This window comes from Xenopus laevis, chromosome 2S, assembly GCF_017654675.1.
Source record: "Xenopus laevis strain J_2021 chromosome 2S, Xenopus_laevis_v10.1, whole genome shotgun sequence".
In the NCBI taxonomy this organism is placed as follows: domain Eukaryota; kingdom Metazoa; phylum Chordata; class Amphibia; order Anura; family Pipidae; genus Xenopus; species Xenopus laevis.
The window spans coordinates 36,999,313-37,018,610 of NC_054374.1; the positions used below are offsets into that span (position 1 = coordinate 36,999,313).

The 19,298-nt window shown below is 37.7% G+C and overlaps 1 protein-coding gene across 3 annotated transcripts in view; it reads right to left on the reverse strand.

The window, feature by feature from the left end:
• cux1.S (cut like homeobox 1 S homeolog) overlaps positions 1 to 19,298 on the reverse strand; it is a 249,974-nt gene that overhangs the window by 216,778 nt on the left and 13,898 nt on the right. For all 3 annotated transcript variants that reach the window (XM_018249101.2, XM_018249099.2, XM_018249098.2), the window contains exon 2: positions 1,039 to 1,149. In XM_018249101.2, coding sequence (XP_018104590.1) covers positions 1,039 to 1,149 — 111 coding nt within the window. The remainder of the gene's footprint in view (positions 1 to 1,038; positions 1,150 to 19,298) is intronic.

A 19,298-nucleotide genomic window follows, 5' to 3' on the forward strand; every position in this document is an offset into this window, starting at 1 on the left:
GCAAATAAAAACAGGTTTAAAGGCTCATTGCATCTGGAACTTTCAATATATAACTTTGTGCAGCAATAATGCTCCCAGATCATGCCTGGGTATTTAAAAGATAGAGTTTCAACATACTGTATATTGCGTACCCCTGTGCTATTTACAGCACTTTTTGTTACTGGGAATTACCAACACCAAGAAATAATGGTCTTTTTTTTTTTTTTAACCACTAGGATATCATCCCAGGACCATGTCTTTGGGGTGATCAAAATGGTCAAAAATGGTTGATATTCTGTGGTACAGTCACATGTACTCCTAGGCCCAACTCACTAAGGAGCACTCTAAAGGTGGCCATAGACGCACAGATAATATCGTACGAAACAAACTTTCGTACAATATTCAGTGCGTGTATGGTGGGAAAAGAGTAGACCGATATCGGCAAAAGACTTGGATATTGGTCGGCTCGTCGATCGGGTTGGATGGAAAATTTTGATCGGGCACCTTTAAAGGCACCCAAACATCGGCCATTGCTAGTGCTGAATTCTCAGATACAGGTAGAATTCTATTGTTTCTAACTGTATATCTGACGTGTCAACTCTACACGTGTGTACTGAAACAAACGATCTTTCTGGGAAAGATCTTTTCCAAGAAAGATCGTAATTGTTACGTCTATGGCCATCTTAAGGCTGGCTGCTTACTGCTTTTACATGTGCAAGGAACCTGACTCATGCAAGTCTCCATAGTGAGCTAAGCCATAAAAAAAACAAGCGTCATATTCAGAAAATAGGGCATACCAATGGCATTATGAAAACACTAACACTTGAATAATGAGTCATCCAGGCCCAAAACAGTATAAATATTTTATACAGTGTTTCTTAACCAGTTAAATAAGACATACAATATATAGCATGGCAGTGGATATATGAAGATAAAGTGTAGAATTAATTCCCTTTGAAACAATCAATTTTGCTAATATTGCAAATGCATGTGTCTACAGAACAGGTCAATCTATAAATAAAATGAATGTTTTGAATTTATTGTCAAACACTAGCTTACCTCTGGAGTGTTTTTCTTGAATTCCCGACTTTGATCAATAAGGTTTTTTCTGGATTGTTCACTTTCATCTTGTCTGTTTGCCAATACTGTTGCTGTTGTGTCAAGTTCTCTCTGTCAAAGAAAGAAAGCATGAGCGAGGTCAGTGACACAAGGTGTGGCGAATGATTTTCTTTTTAGCTTATTGGGGGACTTGTTTACTAGGGGGCTGCTACATGTCACAATATTTTAAACCAAATTGCTATGGTTTTCTAATACAAAATTCAGCATTATTTTCCACATTTGCTACTTCAGTTGGACCATTACAATTAGGGGACTTCTGTGTAAGACTGCAGATGGGTTAGATAAAAACGAGGGAATGCGAGTCCCTGTATTGAGGAGTGTGATTTGATCATCATCATTTGCCAAAGGTTGCATACATTTCTTCTGAGCAGCTAATTTGCTGCTAATAAATAAATACAAACATTTTGGTGACGACAAACAACAAAATTCCTGAATATGTTAGCGGTATATAATTAAAGAATAATAATAATAATTAGCCTGAAGACCTATAATACAAAAAGGGTGCATTATTAATGCATGTAGTAAGGCCATGGTGCTTAGCAACATCCTTACCCACAATACAAATCTAAGATATTTATGATTGCAGCATGATGGCTGCCATTTTTTGTCAGTGCGCCTTAAAGGAAAACTATACCCCCGAAAAAAATGTAGGTCTCTATTAAAAGATACTGAGCTCATGTGTAAAACCCTGCTTCATGTAAATGAACCATTATCATAATAATATACTTTTTTAGTAGTATGTGCCATTGGGTAATCATAAATAGAAAATTGCCATTTTAAAAAATAAGGGCCGCCCCCTGAGATCGTACGATTCACTGTACTCACATACAAACCACATGTAAGGTCACATGAGCCAATTAACAGACAGAGTTCTGCCTTTTGCTTCCTCACTTCTTCCTGTTACAGTTAGTGTTGTAGTATTTCTGGTCAGGTGATCTCTGAGGCAGCACAGATAGAGTCACAAAATGGTGGTTCAAGGCAAGAGATGTAAAAGGGCAATATTTATGTAAATATATATTCCAGTTTGGTAAGATTCTTTAATATGTCATTCAATTTGATATAAACTATCTGTTGCTTAAGTATTCATTTTGGGGGTATAGTTTTCCTTTAAGCGGTATTTCTAAATCGTGACACACATACGCATATATTGAACTAGAAGAAAGTGTGGAGGAAGGGTCTTTAGGCACTGCTTCTTCAATCAGATAATCCAGTTGTAAAGTTTATTCAATTATTATGTTCTTCGGTTGCAAAACCTCATTATGTTTACCATTTAATAAATCTAGAGTTCTTTTCATAGGCAGGTGCCATTTGAGCAGTCTAGTAGCCTTCAAACATACTAGCTATAATGTTAGAATACTGGTTAGCATCTACATTTTATTCATCTCTGTACAATGAAAGGGGAGCAGTATGACAAGTTTGTATTGTTTGAATTGGTTCAGTAGGTTTTTGTATCTAGTAGTACTTATGACCAGGTTAAGTGAACTACAATTTGAAAGAGCTCCATACATTTGAGCCTCGTCTAGGGTGACCACACATTTTAACAGCGCAGGTTATCTGCCATCCAGAATTTCCAGCTTCAATTGCAGTCTCCTGATTTCTGATTGTACAAAGTCCATTGATTGGGCAGCTATGGCCTAACCATAGAGAGAGAGAAAGAGAGAGAGACCTACATTGTTTGAGGGTTATAGTTTTCCTTTAAGGGATTTAATTTGCAGTTTTGGGCAAAGGCAGTTCGGTCAGAACTGTGATGTGTTTGTTTTCCTTACACTTTTCAACTCCTTCCTCTGCCTGTTGTGGGAGGATCTGAAGACACAGACCTGAACACAGACTATTGACAATAGTTGAGACTTTGCTTACTGTCTTAACGGACATCCTGTTAAGCTCCAATTACTGCCAACTCGACAGAGATCACCAGGATTTCTGTTCAACAGTAAGAAGTTTTGATACAATACAAAAGGCATATTTAGTCAGCAGGCAGGCTTGCCATTAACTGATCTGACATTGCTTAGCAAAGAAAAGGAAGGATAGTTTCAGGTTCCTTCAGGAAAATATACACTGGCTGTATATTTATGATAATGCAAAAATATACTGTATAACCCTAATCTTTATTGCTCTTAGTTATCCTGTGGGAGAAATGATGTATGCCTTTAACACTGCATGGTGAGACATTACAGAAAAATGCATCTGCATTAATTTCAAAACATGTGCAATATTTCATCAGGCCTTTGACACCTGGTTTTTCTGCCTTTAGTTGTTTCATATTGTGTAAGTTGGGCACTTCAAATGCAATCATATGCCTGCAGTTAAAATGTTGAAGGAGACAGCAGAATTGCCTTTAGGGTCAGGGCACACGCTCAGATTCAGGGGATTATTCGCCCGCTAACAAATCTCCTCTTCTTCGGGGCAACTAATCTCCCCGAACTGCCTCCCACCGGCTAAAATGTAAATCTCCAGCGGAATGACACTAGGAGCGCTTTGTTTTCCGAAGTCGCCCGAAGTTTCCGCGTGAGGCAATTTTGGAAAACGAATTGTTCCGAGTGCCATCCAGCCGGCGGGAGGCAGTTCAGGGACATTAGTCGCCCTGAAGAAGAGGAGATTTGTCACGGGCGACTAATCTCCCGAATCTGAGTGTGTGCCCTGACCCTTAATGTTAGAGATTTCATCTATAGTTTTTTTTTTTTGGTGCAACCTGCATATGTATACCCAACAGACACATATTCAAACAAAAGTTAAATTTTGCACCTTACAATTTGCAAATGAATTGCATATCAATGGAAGCCGAAATATTCTAATAGAAAAACAATGGTTATGCAAATGCACTCATTAAAAGGTAGTGTGTATAGGCTTTCGGAGTTTGTGAGTTCCTGTAAAGGTGGCAATAAACGTAACAAATAATTACGAAAGAAAGATTGTTTTGTTTCAATACACAAGTGTAGAGCTGAATCGTCAGATATACAGATGATTCAGCACTAACAATGGACGATGTTTGGGTCCCTTCAAAGGCATCCAATCAAAATTTTCCATCCAGCCTGATTGAGGAGCCAACCAATATTCAAGTCTTCTGCCAATATCAGTCGGCTCTTTTCCCACCATACACGCACCGAATATCGTACGAAAATTTGTTTCGTATGATATTATCTGTGCGTCTATGGCCACCTTAAGCTCTTCATGGTTCACTTTAGGGTAAAAGAAACAGAAAGCATCATTACAGCTACCCTGCTATAATATTCCAACAGTACCCAAAAAAGCACATAGGCATTCTTCCACATTAGGTTAAAACTCCTATTTAATGCTCGGAGCTGCACTTCAGAGTTTAGAGTATGGGTCTCAAATGGAAAATTTGCTACAATGACTTGTTGCCGGATAAAATGTAACAACCAATATGCTCCTCATTTCCACTTTTTTTTTTGTTCATTTTGTTTTTTAACAAAGACACAAATGGAAGCAAAACCAGGAGCAAGCCCACTGCTATTCCAACGGAGTCTTCTATATCCTACCTTTCTTTGCAGATTAAAATTGTAACACAACCATTCCCTGAACTCAACAGTTTTGTACGTCATTTAAAGGGCTTGTTCACCTTTTAGTATGATGTAGAGATTGATAGACAGTCTGCGATTGGTTTTCATTTTTTATTATTTGTGGTTTTTGAGTTATTGAGCTCTTTATTCAGCAGTTCTCTAGTTTGCAATTCCAGCAATCTGGTTGCTAGGGTCCAAAGTAATCTAGCAACTATGCACCATTTTTAACTGGCATATGAATAGGGGAGGGACTGAATAGAAAGGTGAGTAATAAAAACTAGCAATAACAATACATTTGTAACTTTACAGAGCATTTGTTTTTTAGATGGGGGTCAGTGACCCCCATTTGAAAGCTGGAAACAGTCAGAAGGAGAAGACAAATAATTCAACAGCTATCAAAAATAAATACATAAAGACAATATAAAGACAAATTGAAATGTTGCTTAAAATTGGCCATTCTATGATATACTAAAAGTTAACATGAAGGTGATCCACCCCATTAATGGAAATTACAGTTATAAGATGGACATTCTCATACTGTCAACGTGTTTGATATGCACAGGAAATGACATTTTTTTGCTATAAACAGTAAATCTCGACAGTCATAAAAACACTCTTCAATACTGCATAGATCACTGGGCTCAGAGAGAGAGAATCAAGAGAAAGTGAAGGGTCCTGTCATATTTTATATAGCCTTAGCTTGCTAACAGCTTGCTAACACCTGTCATTCAACAATTTCATCTTAAAGGAACAGTTCAGTATGAAAATAAAAACTGGGTAAATCGATAGGCTGTGCAAAATAAAAAATGTTTCTAATATAGTTAGGCAAAAATGTAATGTATGAAGGCTGGAGTGACTGGATGTGTAACATAATAGCCAGAACACTACTTCCTGCTTTTCAGCTCTCTGCAATTGATCCTCAGCATGCAGCTCAGATTCAAAAGCAACAGATATGAACCATGTGGCCCCCCCTTCAAGTCTCTGATTGGTTACTGCCTGGTAACCAGGGTAACCAGTCAGTGGAAACCAAGAGAGCTGAAAAGCAGGAAGTGGTGTTCTGGCTATTATGTTACACATCCAGTCACTCCAGCCTTTATTCATTACATTTTTGCCTAACTATATTAGAAACATTTCTTATTTTGCACAACTTATTTACCCAGTTTTTATTTTTACACTGAACAATTCCTTCAAAGAGTTTTACCCTGAGTGTTTGTTCCAATTAAACAGTGTGTGTTCCAATTGAATTATGTATGTAGAACGAACGCAGGGGTGCCCAAAAGGTAGATTGGGATCTACCAGTAGACCTTTAGCCAGTGATCAGTAGATCTCAAGACACTATCAGCAAACAGCTTGTCTACATCACCCTCCTGTTTCGTTCTTTACATTCAGATATTTATTACACTAAGGTTACATAAGAAATTGTTACTTGTTAAAATATAGCAGTATACTTTTTCTCAATATTTAAGTAATATTTTCCACGGAATAGAATGCTAAAAATGCCTTTATGGATGTAGATCATAATGGGACATCACTAAAAGTAGACCTTGCAGTAATAATGTATGGGCATTCCTGAACTAACATATCCCTATGAGAAAACAGAACCTTTTGCAGAACCTAGCGAATATAAAATATAGGTGCAGTTTCCACCCAACTAGGAAACCGGGCTCCATTTTTTGGTACCTTTGAACTATTAAAATAATTTCCTGCTGTGTACTACCCTTAAAACAAGATGCCAAAAGATGGCTTGCTCTTTACACGAAAGGACACAACTGAAAGTAATGTATGATGAATGGGCAGCTATAGCAAAAAATACTTTGCTCCATTCTACTTAACTGGCTAATAACTCAGGCCCCTTGGGTGGGTGGGACGGCTATGACTTAGCATGGGTCCCCATCATCTTTGATGGCTGCCCTATGTCCAAGATACAACTCAAAAAATGCTTTCTGAAATAATGATGAATTAACCTTCAGCACTTATGTGGATAAGCTAAGGAGTAAATAGAACAAAATCTCTTTTGTGATTATTTTAAAGAGACAACTGTGAGAAAGACCCTTAATACACAAACCCAAAACGTCTTCAAAATGCTAAACCTCTCTATATAGTACTCCCCTTGAAAACAAACAATACATGGTTAACCCTTTCACTGCCAGCCGATTTGGTACTTTACTTGCCAGACCATTTTTTAACATATTGCGCTCTTTAACTTTAGGGGCCTTTCCTGGGAGGGTATTTTAGTTTACCCAGAAAAAACGATATATTGTTTTTTTCGAGACAACCTAAGATTTCAAAATATGCTAGAATTATGGTGTAATTCCACTTCTGTAAAAATAATAGGCTTCTAAGTGTCTAAAAACAGGGAAAAAATCATGTTTCCAATAATACAAAATTAGAAACTGTTTTATGTACAAGGACACAGCAGATTTGGAAAGTTCTATGTCTCCTGAATGCGACAATACCAAATATATAGTTTTATGGAGCTTTCTCACTCACTTTCTGCACTGCCAAAGTTCCAAAGCACCGCTCCACAAAACTGAATACTTCTGATTTCAAGGCCAAACATTTCACTAACAGTAGGTTTACCCTAGAAAACTATGCATTATTAGAAAGAACAGATTCTGGTGAATCCAATATGGGTAAATATATCTATGTACTACAAACTACCAAGTTGCAATTCTTTCCCTAAGTTATACATTTTTTTATAAAGATTTGTGAATATTCAGAAAAAATTACCTCAAAGCTTCCAGTCTACAGCATCATATCTACCACATATAATTAGCTACCAAGGTAAAACATCCTAAATATGGACACCAGGGGGCAGATTTACATAGGATCGAATATCGAGTTAATTAACCCTTGATATTCGACTGCCGAATGTAAATCCTTCGACTTCGAATATCGAAGGATTTTAATCTATCGATCGAACGATTTTTCTTCGACCAAAAAAACATTAGAAAGCCTATAGGGACCTTCCCCATAGGCTAACATTGCACTTCGGTAGGTTTTAGGTGGCGAAGTAGGGGGTCAAAGTTTTTTTTTAAAGAGACAGTACTTCGACTATCGAATGGTCGAATAGTCGAACGATTTTAAGTGCGAATCATTCGATTCGAAGTCGAAGTAGCCAAAAAAAACATTCGAAATTCTAAGTTTTTTTTATTCTATTCCTTCACTCAAACTAAGTAAATGGGCCCCCTTGAGTCCACTGCAAAATCAACACATTTACATCATTTTATGAGGGACAAAGCTACAAAAAAGTACATTCACCCCAGAAAACCATATATTTTTGGAAAGTACACAGTCCCTAGAATTCAAATTGGGTATGTAGGTCTTTCTCTTCCAAAGTACCAAGTCACAAAGCTTTCCTAAATTTGGCAATTGTGGTGATATTTCCGAAAATCACCTCAAAACTTAAATTTTTTACCATCTTATCCCCCACACATCATTAGTTACCAATGTAAAACACACGAAAATGAAAACAAGGAGTCCACTGAACAGTTGGATGCCCAATGTGTATTGGTTTTACCTAAGTACATGGCAATATAGGAGCCCCAAAATAAAGATGCCCCCCTACAAGCTATCAGTTCTGTCATTTCAGGTACTGCAAAATCACCACAGTTACAGCATTTTTTGAGTGGCAAATATGGAAAAAAGTACGTTTACACCAGAAAACTATACATATATTTTCGGAAAGTAGGCATTCCCCTGAATCCAAATTGGGAAGGCATGTCTTTCTACCCCAAACCACCGAGCTGGAAAACTTTTCTTAAATTTGGCGATTTTGGGGACATTTATGAAAATAACCTCAAAACTTCAACCTGGCAGCATCCTATCTCCCACATACTATTGGGTACCAAGATAAAACACCCTACACATGAAAGCCTGGGGTCCGCTGATATCCAATGTACATAGGTTTATCAAAGATTATAGCATGTAAAGACCCCAAAAACTACCTTGTGCATACTTATTTGATGGCTTACATTTACTCTAATTTATAAACACTGCCAGTTTTATGTGGGATAAAAGCTACAAAAGATTATGGTGACCCCTGAAAACCATATCTTTTTGGAAAGTACGCATTCTGTTGAATCCAAAATGGGTAATTATGTCTTTCTACTCCAAACTACCCAACTGCAAAGCTATGCTAAAGGCATTGGTTTTTTACATCTCTGAAAATCACATAAAAAAATATTACAATTTGCCCAATTTATCTCACCCAATTTCTTACATACAATTGGAAATACCCTAAATATGAATCCCACGGGTCTACGGAACAGCTTGATGCCCAATATGCACAGATATACCAAAGTAGGCGGCATGTGCGGACCCCAAATGAAAACAGTGCATATGAATTTTCTTGGCTGACAATTTGCCTTCAGTGAACAAAGCCCCCTGTCTGCGTATAATGTGGGGCAAGACCCCATAACAGTACAAAGACAACCAAACACCATATATTTTTGTAAAGTACACATTCTGATAAATCCAAAATGGGTAATTATGTCTTTCTACTGCAAACTACCTAATTGCAAAGCTACGCTTAAATCAGCAAAGCTATGCTAAAGGCAGCAATTTCTGAAAATTGCCTAAAATGATTGCAATTGGCCACATTTATCTCAACATTTTTAATCTGAGCCCACTGACTGAGTATTATGTGCCAAAAGACACCCTAACTATACAAAGACCCCCCCAAAAAACTATATACATTTGGAATGTACACATGCTGACGAATCCAACAAGGGTAAAAATGACTTTCTACACCAGATCTACACTACAAATCCTTCCTAAACATAGTGGTTTTTATGACATTTTTTGAAAATCGCGTTAAAATGCTGCAGAAAAAATTTGCACAAAGACCGCCAGAAAACCATGTAGTTTTGAAAAGTACACACTCGAATTCAACAAGCGAAAAAGACACCTTTGTACACCTATGCTAAAAAGCACATAATGATGTAGAGAGAAGGGCTCAACTGCAGAGGAACGTACAATGTGTGTTTTTGGCAGAATGAGCCCTTGCCTGCCAGCACGTACACTGTACGTGTTTGGCTGGCAAAGAGTTTAAAGAACAGTTAGCCATGAGACTATCAAGCTTGTAAAAATGTAAAATAAAAAGGGTATTGCTAAGCAGGGCAAATTATTTAAATTTTGAGGTATATAAACAGTATTTTATAGACAATAAGAAACAAGTTAATGAAGGCCTCCTTTATAATGGACCAAATGTAATAGTCAAAGTACTTGAAAGTATTCATACAAGGGTGCTAAAGGGTTTTAGCACTATGGTTGCCAGAGCATTTTATTTAATCTTGTGGGATTCTCTCATGTTTGGCATAGCACCGAGAGATTGGTGATTTGCTAATGTGGTGTCATTACTCAAACAAAGAATCCATTCTTATCCACTGGCCTGCTAGACTGTGGAAGGAAACCTCTGGAAGGAATATTAAGTCATAAGGTATTGGAATACATTTCAAATCAAAACACTAAGTACGTGCCAGCATTGTTTTATTAGCAATCGATCCTGCCGTACAAATATAATTGACTTCTATGAGAAGGTAAGCATAAACCTAGATGCAGGGGTGGCAGTGATTGTGATTAATTAAAAACAGTCACACAAAAAGTTGATGATTCAATTAAGCAATATGGACTTCAATTTGTACTTGAATAGGCTGTGCAAAACTAGGCTCTATGCAGGATGTTTTTAAATTTTAATTTTACAATTATTGGGGGACATAGCAGCACTCTGATTTGAACTTGTTGGCAAATAAACACTATGTAAAACATGCATGTCATTCAAGAGGTGGATCCATCATTTATTTAGCCCTGGAGAAAAAAACAGCTCCACTCTGGCCCAGGCCCTGCCGCTTTCCCCCACGACACTGATATGTCATAGTACAGCATTTAAATGGATCTAAGCCCAAAAACTGAAGTTATGCAAAGTTTTAAAACTTGATCTGATTGGTCCTTTGAGCAATTTACATCAATTTTCTATTTAAAGGAGAAGGAAAGTGTTGTTATACTTGGGGATGCCAAAAGTTAGGCACCCCCAAATTAGGGTTGCCATCTGCCCGGTTTTGACCCGGACAGCACGGTTTTTTGAAGGGCTGCCGAGTCAAACTACCTGCCTGGTTTTCCAAACTAGGAAAACTGGGCAGGATTTCCTATAATTGACGAGACATGTCAATCAGCAATCGCCGTGTCATAGTTCCGTCCCTGACATCACGGCCCGCCCAGCCGCTGCACAGTCCCGCCCCCACCGCGTTATGGCCCCACCCCCTGCTCGTATTCCATGGGCCGAATAGGTGGCATCCTTACCCAACACCCCGGTTGGTGCTCCTATTAGCAGAAACGTGTACTAGCCCGGGGTTCTTCCAGCAAGCACCACAGAGCGATCGGCTTCTTCTTACTTAACGCGGGTATATATGTGCCGTAGCGCGAAAAGCAAAACTTTAACAAAAAAGCCGGTTATTTTGTTCTAATGTGTATGCGTCAGTCATGGGAAATTTTAAAAGAGAAGAAATAAAGAAGATGATAGCTCCATGGTGCTCGCTGGAAGACCCCCAGGCCGGTGCAGGTTTCTGCTGATAGGAACACCGGCCCCGGGGTGTCAGGTAAGTAAATACAATCACTTGGGGGTGCCTAGCTTTTGACACCCCTAAGTGTAAATGACATTCCTTCTCCTTTAAGGTAAGAGCATAAGTTACCCTATATACTGCATAATCAGGTAACTCTAGGGTACTGTAGAGTCAAAAGACTTAAAACTGCGAATATATAAAACTACTAAAATAACAAGAATGTGAGTAATATACGAAATAGCACACTAAGTAGTAAATCAACACCAATCCATTCACATATGTTTATAGAGCAACTGAAAAGACAACTCTTGCTACAAAAACCATTTAATTAAGGAAATGGGTGTAGCCTGCCCTCTGGGTCCTAAAAACACATGCATGGTTCCTTGATTTGTATGCATTTGCCAAAGCCAATATGCTTTAATTAATCTATGCAGCTAGAACTATACTCCATTTCATTTGAATGACACCCATGAGTCACTGATGAAACAACTGAAAGTAGACTTACAAATAAGAGTCACACCTTTTTCAATTTTAAGAAGCCAGTTTGATAACCTGCATTTAACACTAATTGTTTTTAATTTGCAGATAGACCTTATTACCTTTTACATAACTTAAAATGTTTGCATATTTAGGTTATGTTTTTAGGATTCGTGGTTAGATCAGTTCTTACATGTAACCTAAACCTTCACATGTACCTTCATTGGTTCAACAAGATGTAATTTCCATGCTCATGCAGAGTACAGAGTAAATTGTATACGTTACAACATATATTTTTTGCTATACTTGTCCTTTAACAAATTTAGTTAAACCAACTGTCAAAGAATGCAAATTCAACAGCATCCGCAGTTCTGACTGCTGACACTGTAAAATGTATGTTTACTCTATGATCTATGCAGTGCTGTGTGTTAACTTCTATTGAAGAGGGTATGGCAAGATTAGAGACAAGATACCCAAAGTATTGATCCTTATTGAAGGGAGCAGAAAAATGTTAAGGATAAAAACCAAGCCTTATAAAGTGTTATCATAAAAAAATAGTGGGGTTGGGGTTATTAAAAAAAATCTGGTTGTTATCTAGTTACCTTTCCATTGTTCTTTTATTAGGCTACTGGGGGGGTGATGTCATGCCAACTTGCAGTACAACAGTAAAGAGTGACTAAAGTTTATCAGAGAACAAGTCGCGTGACTGGGGGCAGCTGGGAAAGGGAAACAGACAATATGTCTTGCCCCATGTCAGATTTCAAAATTGAATATAAAAAAATCTGTTTTCTCTTTTGAAAAATGGATTTCAGTGCAGAATTCTGCTGGAGCAGCACTATTAACTAATGTGTTTTGAAAAAAACATGTTTTCCCATTACAGTATCGCTTTAACCATCAAAAAAAAGCACTGAACAATGCTCTAACGACTTCAAAACCTGCAAAAATGTGTTTCTGACAATTCCTAGTGAAAAAAAATCTGAAAACCTCTAAAAGTCTGAATTAATTAAAAGCAGTTCAATAAGATCAGTGCAGCTCCCACTGATTGCAATTCGATTGATAGTAAATGGGCCCCACAGTGTATGGCCTGTTTATGACAAGGCTGAAAATGGATTGCTTAGCCTTTTACAAAACAGCAGGCTAAAGAATACATATAGTATATGTTTAAATACTTTTCACTTTAATATTCAGTCAGCTTGTGTTCTCATTGATAACTCCAAAATTTGTTGCTAGTGAAAGCTGCCTCAAAAATCCATCAAAACCTGCTGTGAGAACAGCTGTATTCTATTTTCACCAGTTCTAAATTAATCCAAGATGCTTCAAGCCCCACACCCTGTTGCAGCTACTGTAAAATATGGCGCCGAGAGCCCAGGCCAGGAGTTTACATCTGCTTGAACAGTCTCCAAAAGCACCTTTAACTCCTTTCACAAGTTCATTATATTCATCAACACAAAAGGACAGAGGAGGCGTATTTAATACATTAGTTCAAAGTATGGGCTAGAAAGGTAGTCTGAAGGTACAGCTGATCTGTCTCATGGCGTTGGCAAATTGATGTATTTCTACCTGGAATCTGTATGTTCTCCACTTATGAGCGTTGGCTTCAGTTGTTCTAGCATTAATCCAGATTCCAAAAAATATTCTGCTGGGATAATTTTCTTCTTATTAAAGTGACCGTAACATAAATGACAGTAGTAGGAAATAAGACTGTCAAACTTCATTCGGGAGGTAAAGGGTTAACCGTCACTGTAAATCTTTGTAATGTTCTACATAATAATTTGCACATAAAAAAGGAGATATCATAAACTGTTAGTAATGGAGATTGCACCAGATGGCTCGGCATGAAAAGACAAGATCAAGCCAGCGGAAAAGTCCCTGTCTGTCAAAAGTTACTTTTAATTGAATTTATATTTTTTTCTTCATTCTGCCCTTTCGCTGTACCAAGAAAGGACCAAATCTATCTTTGTTCTTTTCTCGTTCTTTACCTTTCCTTTATATGCAAATACCTGATGATGTTACATAATTGTAAAACTACTTTCTCTCTAAAAATGTTAAAACTCAAATATGTTTGGATAAGTAATCAGGTCAAAGCCTCAAAGAAAAGGCACAAACTCCTTAAATATTATTCATTGAGAGGACATTGCCAACCATATATGTAAAAATGGTGTTTTTAGATCTTCTATTAAAAACTGCAGCAATGTTAAGAGTCACTTCATGGTGATTTCTGTTTAAGGACCAGTAAAACATGTATATTTTTGTATCTTTAAAATTTGTATCAGGTGCTCAAGCCCCTATTAAATGAAAGGAGATGTTTTCATTCTATAGTTCTCCAACATTCATGTGACATTTTTCCATTGTTTATCTTCCTGCATAAGAACTAAAATGATTGCATTCTGCACAGCTGTTATCTACTGTATAAAGATGTGCCCTCTATCACGTGACTTTTCATCACAAAAGATAATTTTTTACCCACTTTTTCCTTTCCTTCCCCTAATTTGCACAGGCAAATTAGGATTCTGTTTGGTATTCGAAACTTTCACCAAGGTTTTGGGGATTCGGCCGAATCCCAAATAGTGGATTTGGTGCATCCCTAGTATTAACTACATCACCCACCCCCATTCTTTATAAAATACATTTGAATATATTTGACATAAGAGGGGTAATTGCTGAATAAAAGTTAATGGTGGTGCTTTGTACATGGCATTGCGAATACGGACGCTGCTCCATCTTAAATTCAAACAATGCAACTGCATGTATATGTGCATATTTGTGGATAGTCAAACACTTCTATAATTTTTTTCTTAACTTTCGCAAAAGATAATAACCCATTGCCCATAGTGTTCTCATATTTGCACAGCAAATAATTTTTGTCTAGAGGAGAGAGGGACTTTGTGCGTACTTGAGTATTGCTTCGTCTATTAATATAAAACATGATTAATGTGCAATAAGTCTTCAACCCCAAGGAGCAAGGCAGGCTGAAAAGCAAAACATATCCTGAAACCACATATAAAATGTTCAGTAAATAAGTATTGGCTGTATTAAATGAATAATTCCTTTCTCATCAAAGGAACATCATTTAAAATAACAAAGCTTGACGGAGAATAAAATAAAGGCAAGGATTTTCTTTTGGCGCTGGAAAAGCTCCAGTAAAAACTGGTTTGAACATGGGAACATGGTGTCAGACTTAGGCAGAATCAGTTTGTCTGACTTGTGGTTTTTGACAGTATTCATCTTCTCTTGGCCTGATACAGAGCAATTAGTGCTTGTCAGATGAATCATATGTTATTAAGTTCATCCAGGCATTTTTTAATTACAGTAAGTAGAACAGAAAGTAAACGAGAACGAGAGCTGCAACAACTTTAGATTTCCACTTCCGTTCTGTTCCGTACAGATTTGTATGAGCCGGTTTGTACATCTATCAGAATTGCTGGAAGGTCTGAAGTGATCAAAGCCCCACTTCACTTTTAGCTTTCTTTGGCTAAACAGCTGTTTGGTCCATGAGCAAAAGAAAAAAAAGATTCAGTATTACAGGGGTTTAAGTCTTAAAGGGGTAGAATAAATTTTCAGCAGAAGCCCTACTCTCTGAACTTATGTTGAACAAGGGGGTATACTGCCTTATTAAATGAACAGTAACTCCAAAAAATAAAAGCGTTTTAAAGTAATTACAATATCATGTACGGTTGCCCTGCATTGGTAAAAGTTGTGTGTTTTTCTTTAGAAAGACATATAGTTTATATAAATAAGCTGCAGTATAGCCATGGGGGCAGTCAATCAGCTGAAAAAGGTGAAAAGGCACAGGTTACTCAGCAGATAACAGATAAGTTCTGCAATAGAATACAACGGTATTCTACAGACTGCATCTGTTATCTGCTATGTAACCAGTGCTTTGAAAGGCTGCCCCCATTGCTACACAGCAGCTTGTTTGTATAAACTATAGGAGTCTTTCTAAAGTAAACACAGCAATTGTACTAGTGCGGGGAAACAGTACATTATATTTTAATTACTTTGAAGCACATTCCTTTTTTGGTGTTACTGTTCCTTTAAACTTTAAGGCAACAGCCTTAAAGGAGAAGCAAACCCAAAAGTTTAAAAACCCTAAGCCCCCTACCCTACATAGACCCCCCTCCCTCCTCCCCCCAGCCTAAGTGTTACCCCGGGCAAATGCCCCTAACTTTTTACTTACACCTCGGTGCAGATTCAGGCATCAGCATTTGCGGGCGCCATCTTCAGGCGCTTCGGTAATCTTCGGAAGAGACCTGCGCTTTGGCAATTTTCGTAAGTTTTGGCGCATGCACAGAAAATTGCTCCAACTGTGGATGTGCCGCTACACTGAAGATTACCGAAGGGAAGAAGATGGGGCCCATGAACTCCACTGGACAGAATCTGCATTTGCCCGGGGTAGCAGCTAGGCTGGGGGAGGAGGAAGGGGGGGTATGTAGGGTAAAAAACTCAGAAAAATTGCCAATGTGAAAGCTCAAAGCTTAGCCACTTGCAATTGGATCATATGGTAGATATGGATCTTTTCAGTGAAACGGGTTGTTGGACTAACAGACCCAGGATGAATCAATAGATTAATAATATTTAAAACACAAGTTAAAGGGATACTGTCATGGAGAAAACATTTTTTTCAAAATGAATCAGTTAATAGTGCTGCTCCAGCAGAATTCTGCACTGAAATCCATTTCTCAAAAGAGCAAACAGATTTTTTTATAATAAATTTTGAAATCTGACATGGGGCTAGACATTTTGTCAATTTCCCAGCTGCCCCTGGTCATGTGACTTGTGCTCTGATAAACTTCAATCACTCTTTACTGCTGTACTGCAAGTTGGAGTGATATCACCCCCTCCCTTCCACCCCCCCAGCAGCCAAACAAAAGAACAATGGGAAGGTAACCAGATAACAGCTCCCTAACACAAGATACTGTAACTGCCTGGTAGATCTAAGAATAACACTCAATAGTAAAAACCCATGTCCCACAGACACATTCAGTTACATTGAGAAGGAAAAACAGCAGCCTGCCAGAAAGCATTTCTCTCCTAAAGTGCAGGCACAAGTCACATGACCAGGGGCAGCTGGGGAATTGACAAAATGTCTAGCCCCATGTCAGATTTCAAAATTGAATATAAAAAAATCAGTTTGCTCTTTTGAGAAATGGATTTCAGTGCAGAATTCTGCTGAAGCAGCACTATTAACTGATTCATTTTGAAAAAAGAAATTTCCCCATGACAGTATCCCTTTAACCATACCATAATAACCAAATAAAGATTTCAAACTATTTTGGTTCCTTCATGTATATATTATATGTAGAACTGAATATAAACAGGGTGGTGGGAATTAAAACAGAAACCTATGTACCGGTGTGTCATAGATATGGTAAACTATCAGTTTTGGGTAAAAAAAAAAGCTAAACAAAAAGGAAATATTTGGTTAATTCAACAGCTGCAGCCCTATGTGAATAGTTTCACTGTAGCAAAGACATAATTTAGTTCTGGATCTGAAAGCGCTGTGCTTTAGAGTCACAACCATCCCTAAATATAATATGTAGAGCAAAAGTTTTGCAAAGATCCTGTTGTATATAACGCCCTTCCAGAAAAAATTTAAGTAGTGATCTCTGGAGGCGGGAGTAAGTATAAAATATGCTGCTCTGTTGCTGTCATTCTATGGCACTGACTCCACTGTTTAATTTATATATTCTCTACTGTCTGGAACAGAACACTAACAGATACATAAAAAGAGAAACAATGTTTGGTCATTAGAAAAACAGATGTACATACAGTTAGTTGCAAGAATTCGACTCCTGCATACAAAGCACAGCACTTCAATGTAATTCAAACTGTCTTTTTTATGAAGATCTAGTACACAGCATCTCCCTAAAACTGCAGTCATACAGATGGGAGGGGAGACAACTTGATCCGGATCATTACCTTGCAGATATATTTCCATACTTTGTGAGGCACACACATTAATGCAAAGCACAGTCCTATATTGACTTTCACACATAAATTAAAGATCTAGTTTATTCACCTGTAATGAAGTAAATAGGTTTTTTTTTGTTACATGACCAGATTAACCCTTTATCTGGCAAACACAGGGGCAGATTCACTAAAGGGTGAAGTGGCCGACGTTAGCGACAATTAGTCAGAAATCCCATTGGCAGGGACATTGGCAATTCACTAACTGGCGAAGAGGACAATTCAGTAGCAAACCAGACAGTCGCTAGCGTTCATTAGCACCTTATCGCCAGGTGACTTTTCACTCTGACGAACGGTCGTTACTTCGCAAATTCTTTAAGATGCAAATTTTACTGAACGTTATCTCTTTCGCCAGAGTTTATTTCGCCACCTCAGACTAGGCTACATCTTTTTCAATCTTATGTCAGTGACATCATATCCTGTATGCCGGAAATTCATCGTAGCGTAAGAGTACTAACGAAGTTTCATTAGGCAGAAATGAACGCTAGCGAAACTTCGCTATGAAATTTTCGCACTGCTGAAGTATCGATGGCGAAAATTCACCAACCATTGGCTGCTGAGATGCAACTTTGTATTTTAGTGAATTAGCATAGTGTTGATAAATTTGCGCCTGGCGAAGTGGCACAAAGTGTGGCGAAGTGGTCGCTGGCGAAAATTTGCCCTTTACTGAATTTGCCCCATAGTTTGCACAGATTTTTACACCATTTATTTGGTGAATATGCCCCCGTTGATGTTTTATGGCATTTTATTATAAAATTGTGTGGTATAAAAACACCTATGAAGAATGCAATCATTTTTACATGAGTATTTCAGCCAGATATATTTCTAAATTACCCATGATTTGTTATACTCTCCTAAAAACCTTTGCACTGTTCATATTTTCCACAAATCACCATGTCATTACGTCAATCAGAGCTTTGTCATACAAATTGCTGTGCGTAATGACACAATGCGCAAAAACAACAAACTGTTTTCAACAATGTTTGAGTACTGTATGTGTTGGGACTTCGTCAACATTCCATTTAGCACATATCTCTTAGTGCTGGGGTGCTGCTATGCAGTTACGGCACGGCAACAAGCAATTATCTGCAAGTCGCAATTATCTTAAATAGCGCCTTCCAGGAACAAAACTTCCAGGAAAACTAACACACACTTGCAGCCACATTCTATGCTGATGTGCCAGTTGCATATTTTATTATGGAAAACATTTTTTTTAGGTGGAGATCCCCTTTAAATGAGTTGCCAAACACTAATCTGCACCAATAAACAATGCATCATCAGAATAAAAAAAAAAGTGTAACCTTCAGTTGATTGTGATTTACATCACATGACTTGGGTTTGAATTACGGTAGATTAGGTATTGGCTCAGCAGAATTGTCAATTGATTTTTTTTTAAAAATTATGGCAACTAATACAAGCTAATACCAAAACATATAAATAATCTTAATAGAAGAATGCAAGAAGATTTTGATTTCATTGAGGTAGGAAATAACAGAAAACATTTAGTTGCAGTCCTATAACAGGTGGCAGGGGAAGATACAAAGCAAGTGCAGAAGCCAAATTTAATTTTTTAAAAATTATTCAGATCTGCAGCAAGCCTTGGGTATAGTCTAAAGTTGAAGAAAAAAAAAAGAATATCTTTGCATACACACACACAGATCTTTGTGGTATCCTAAGG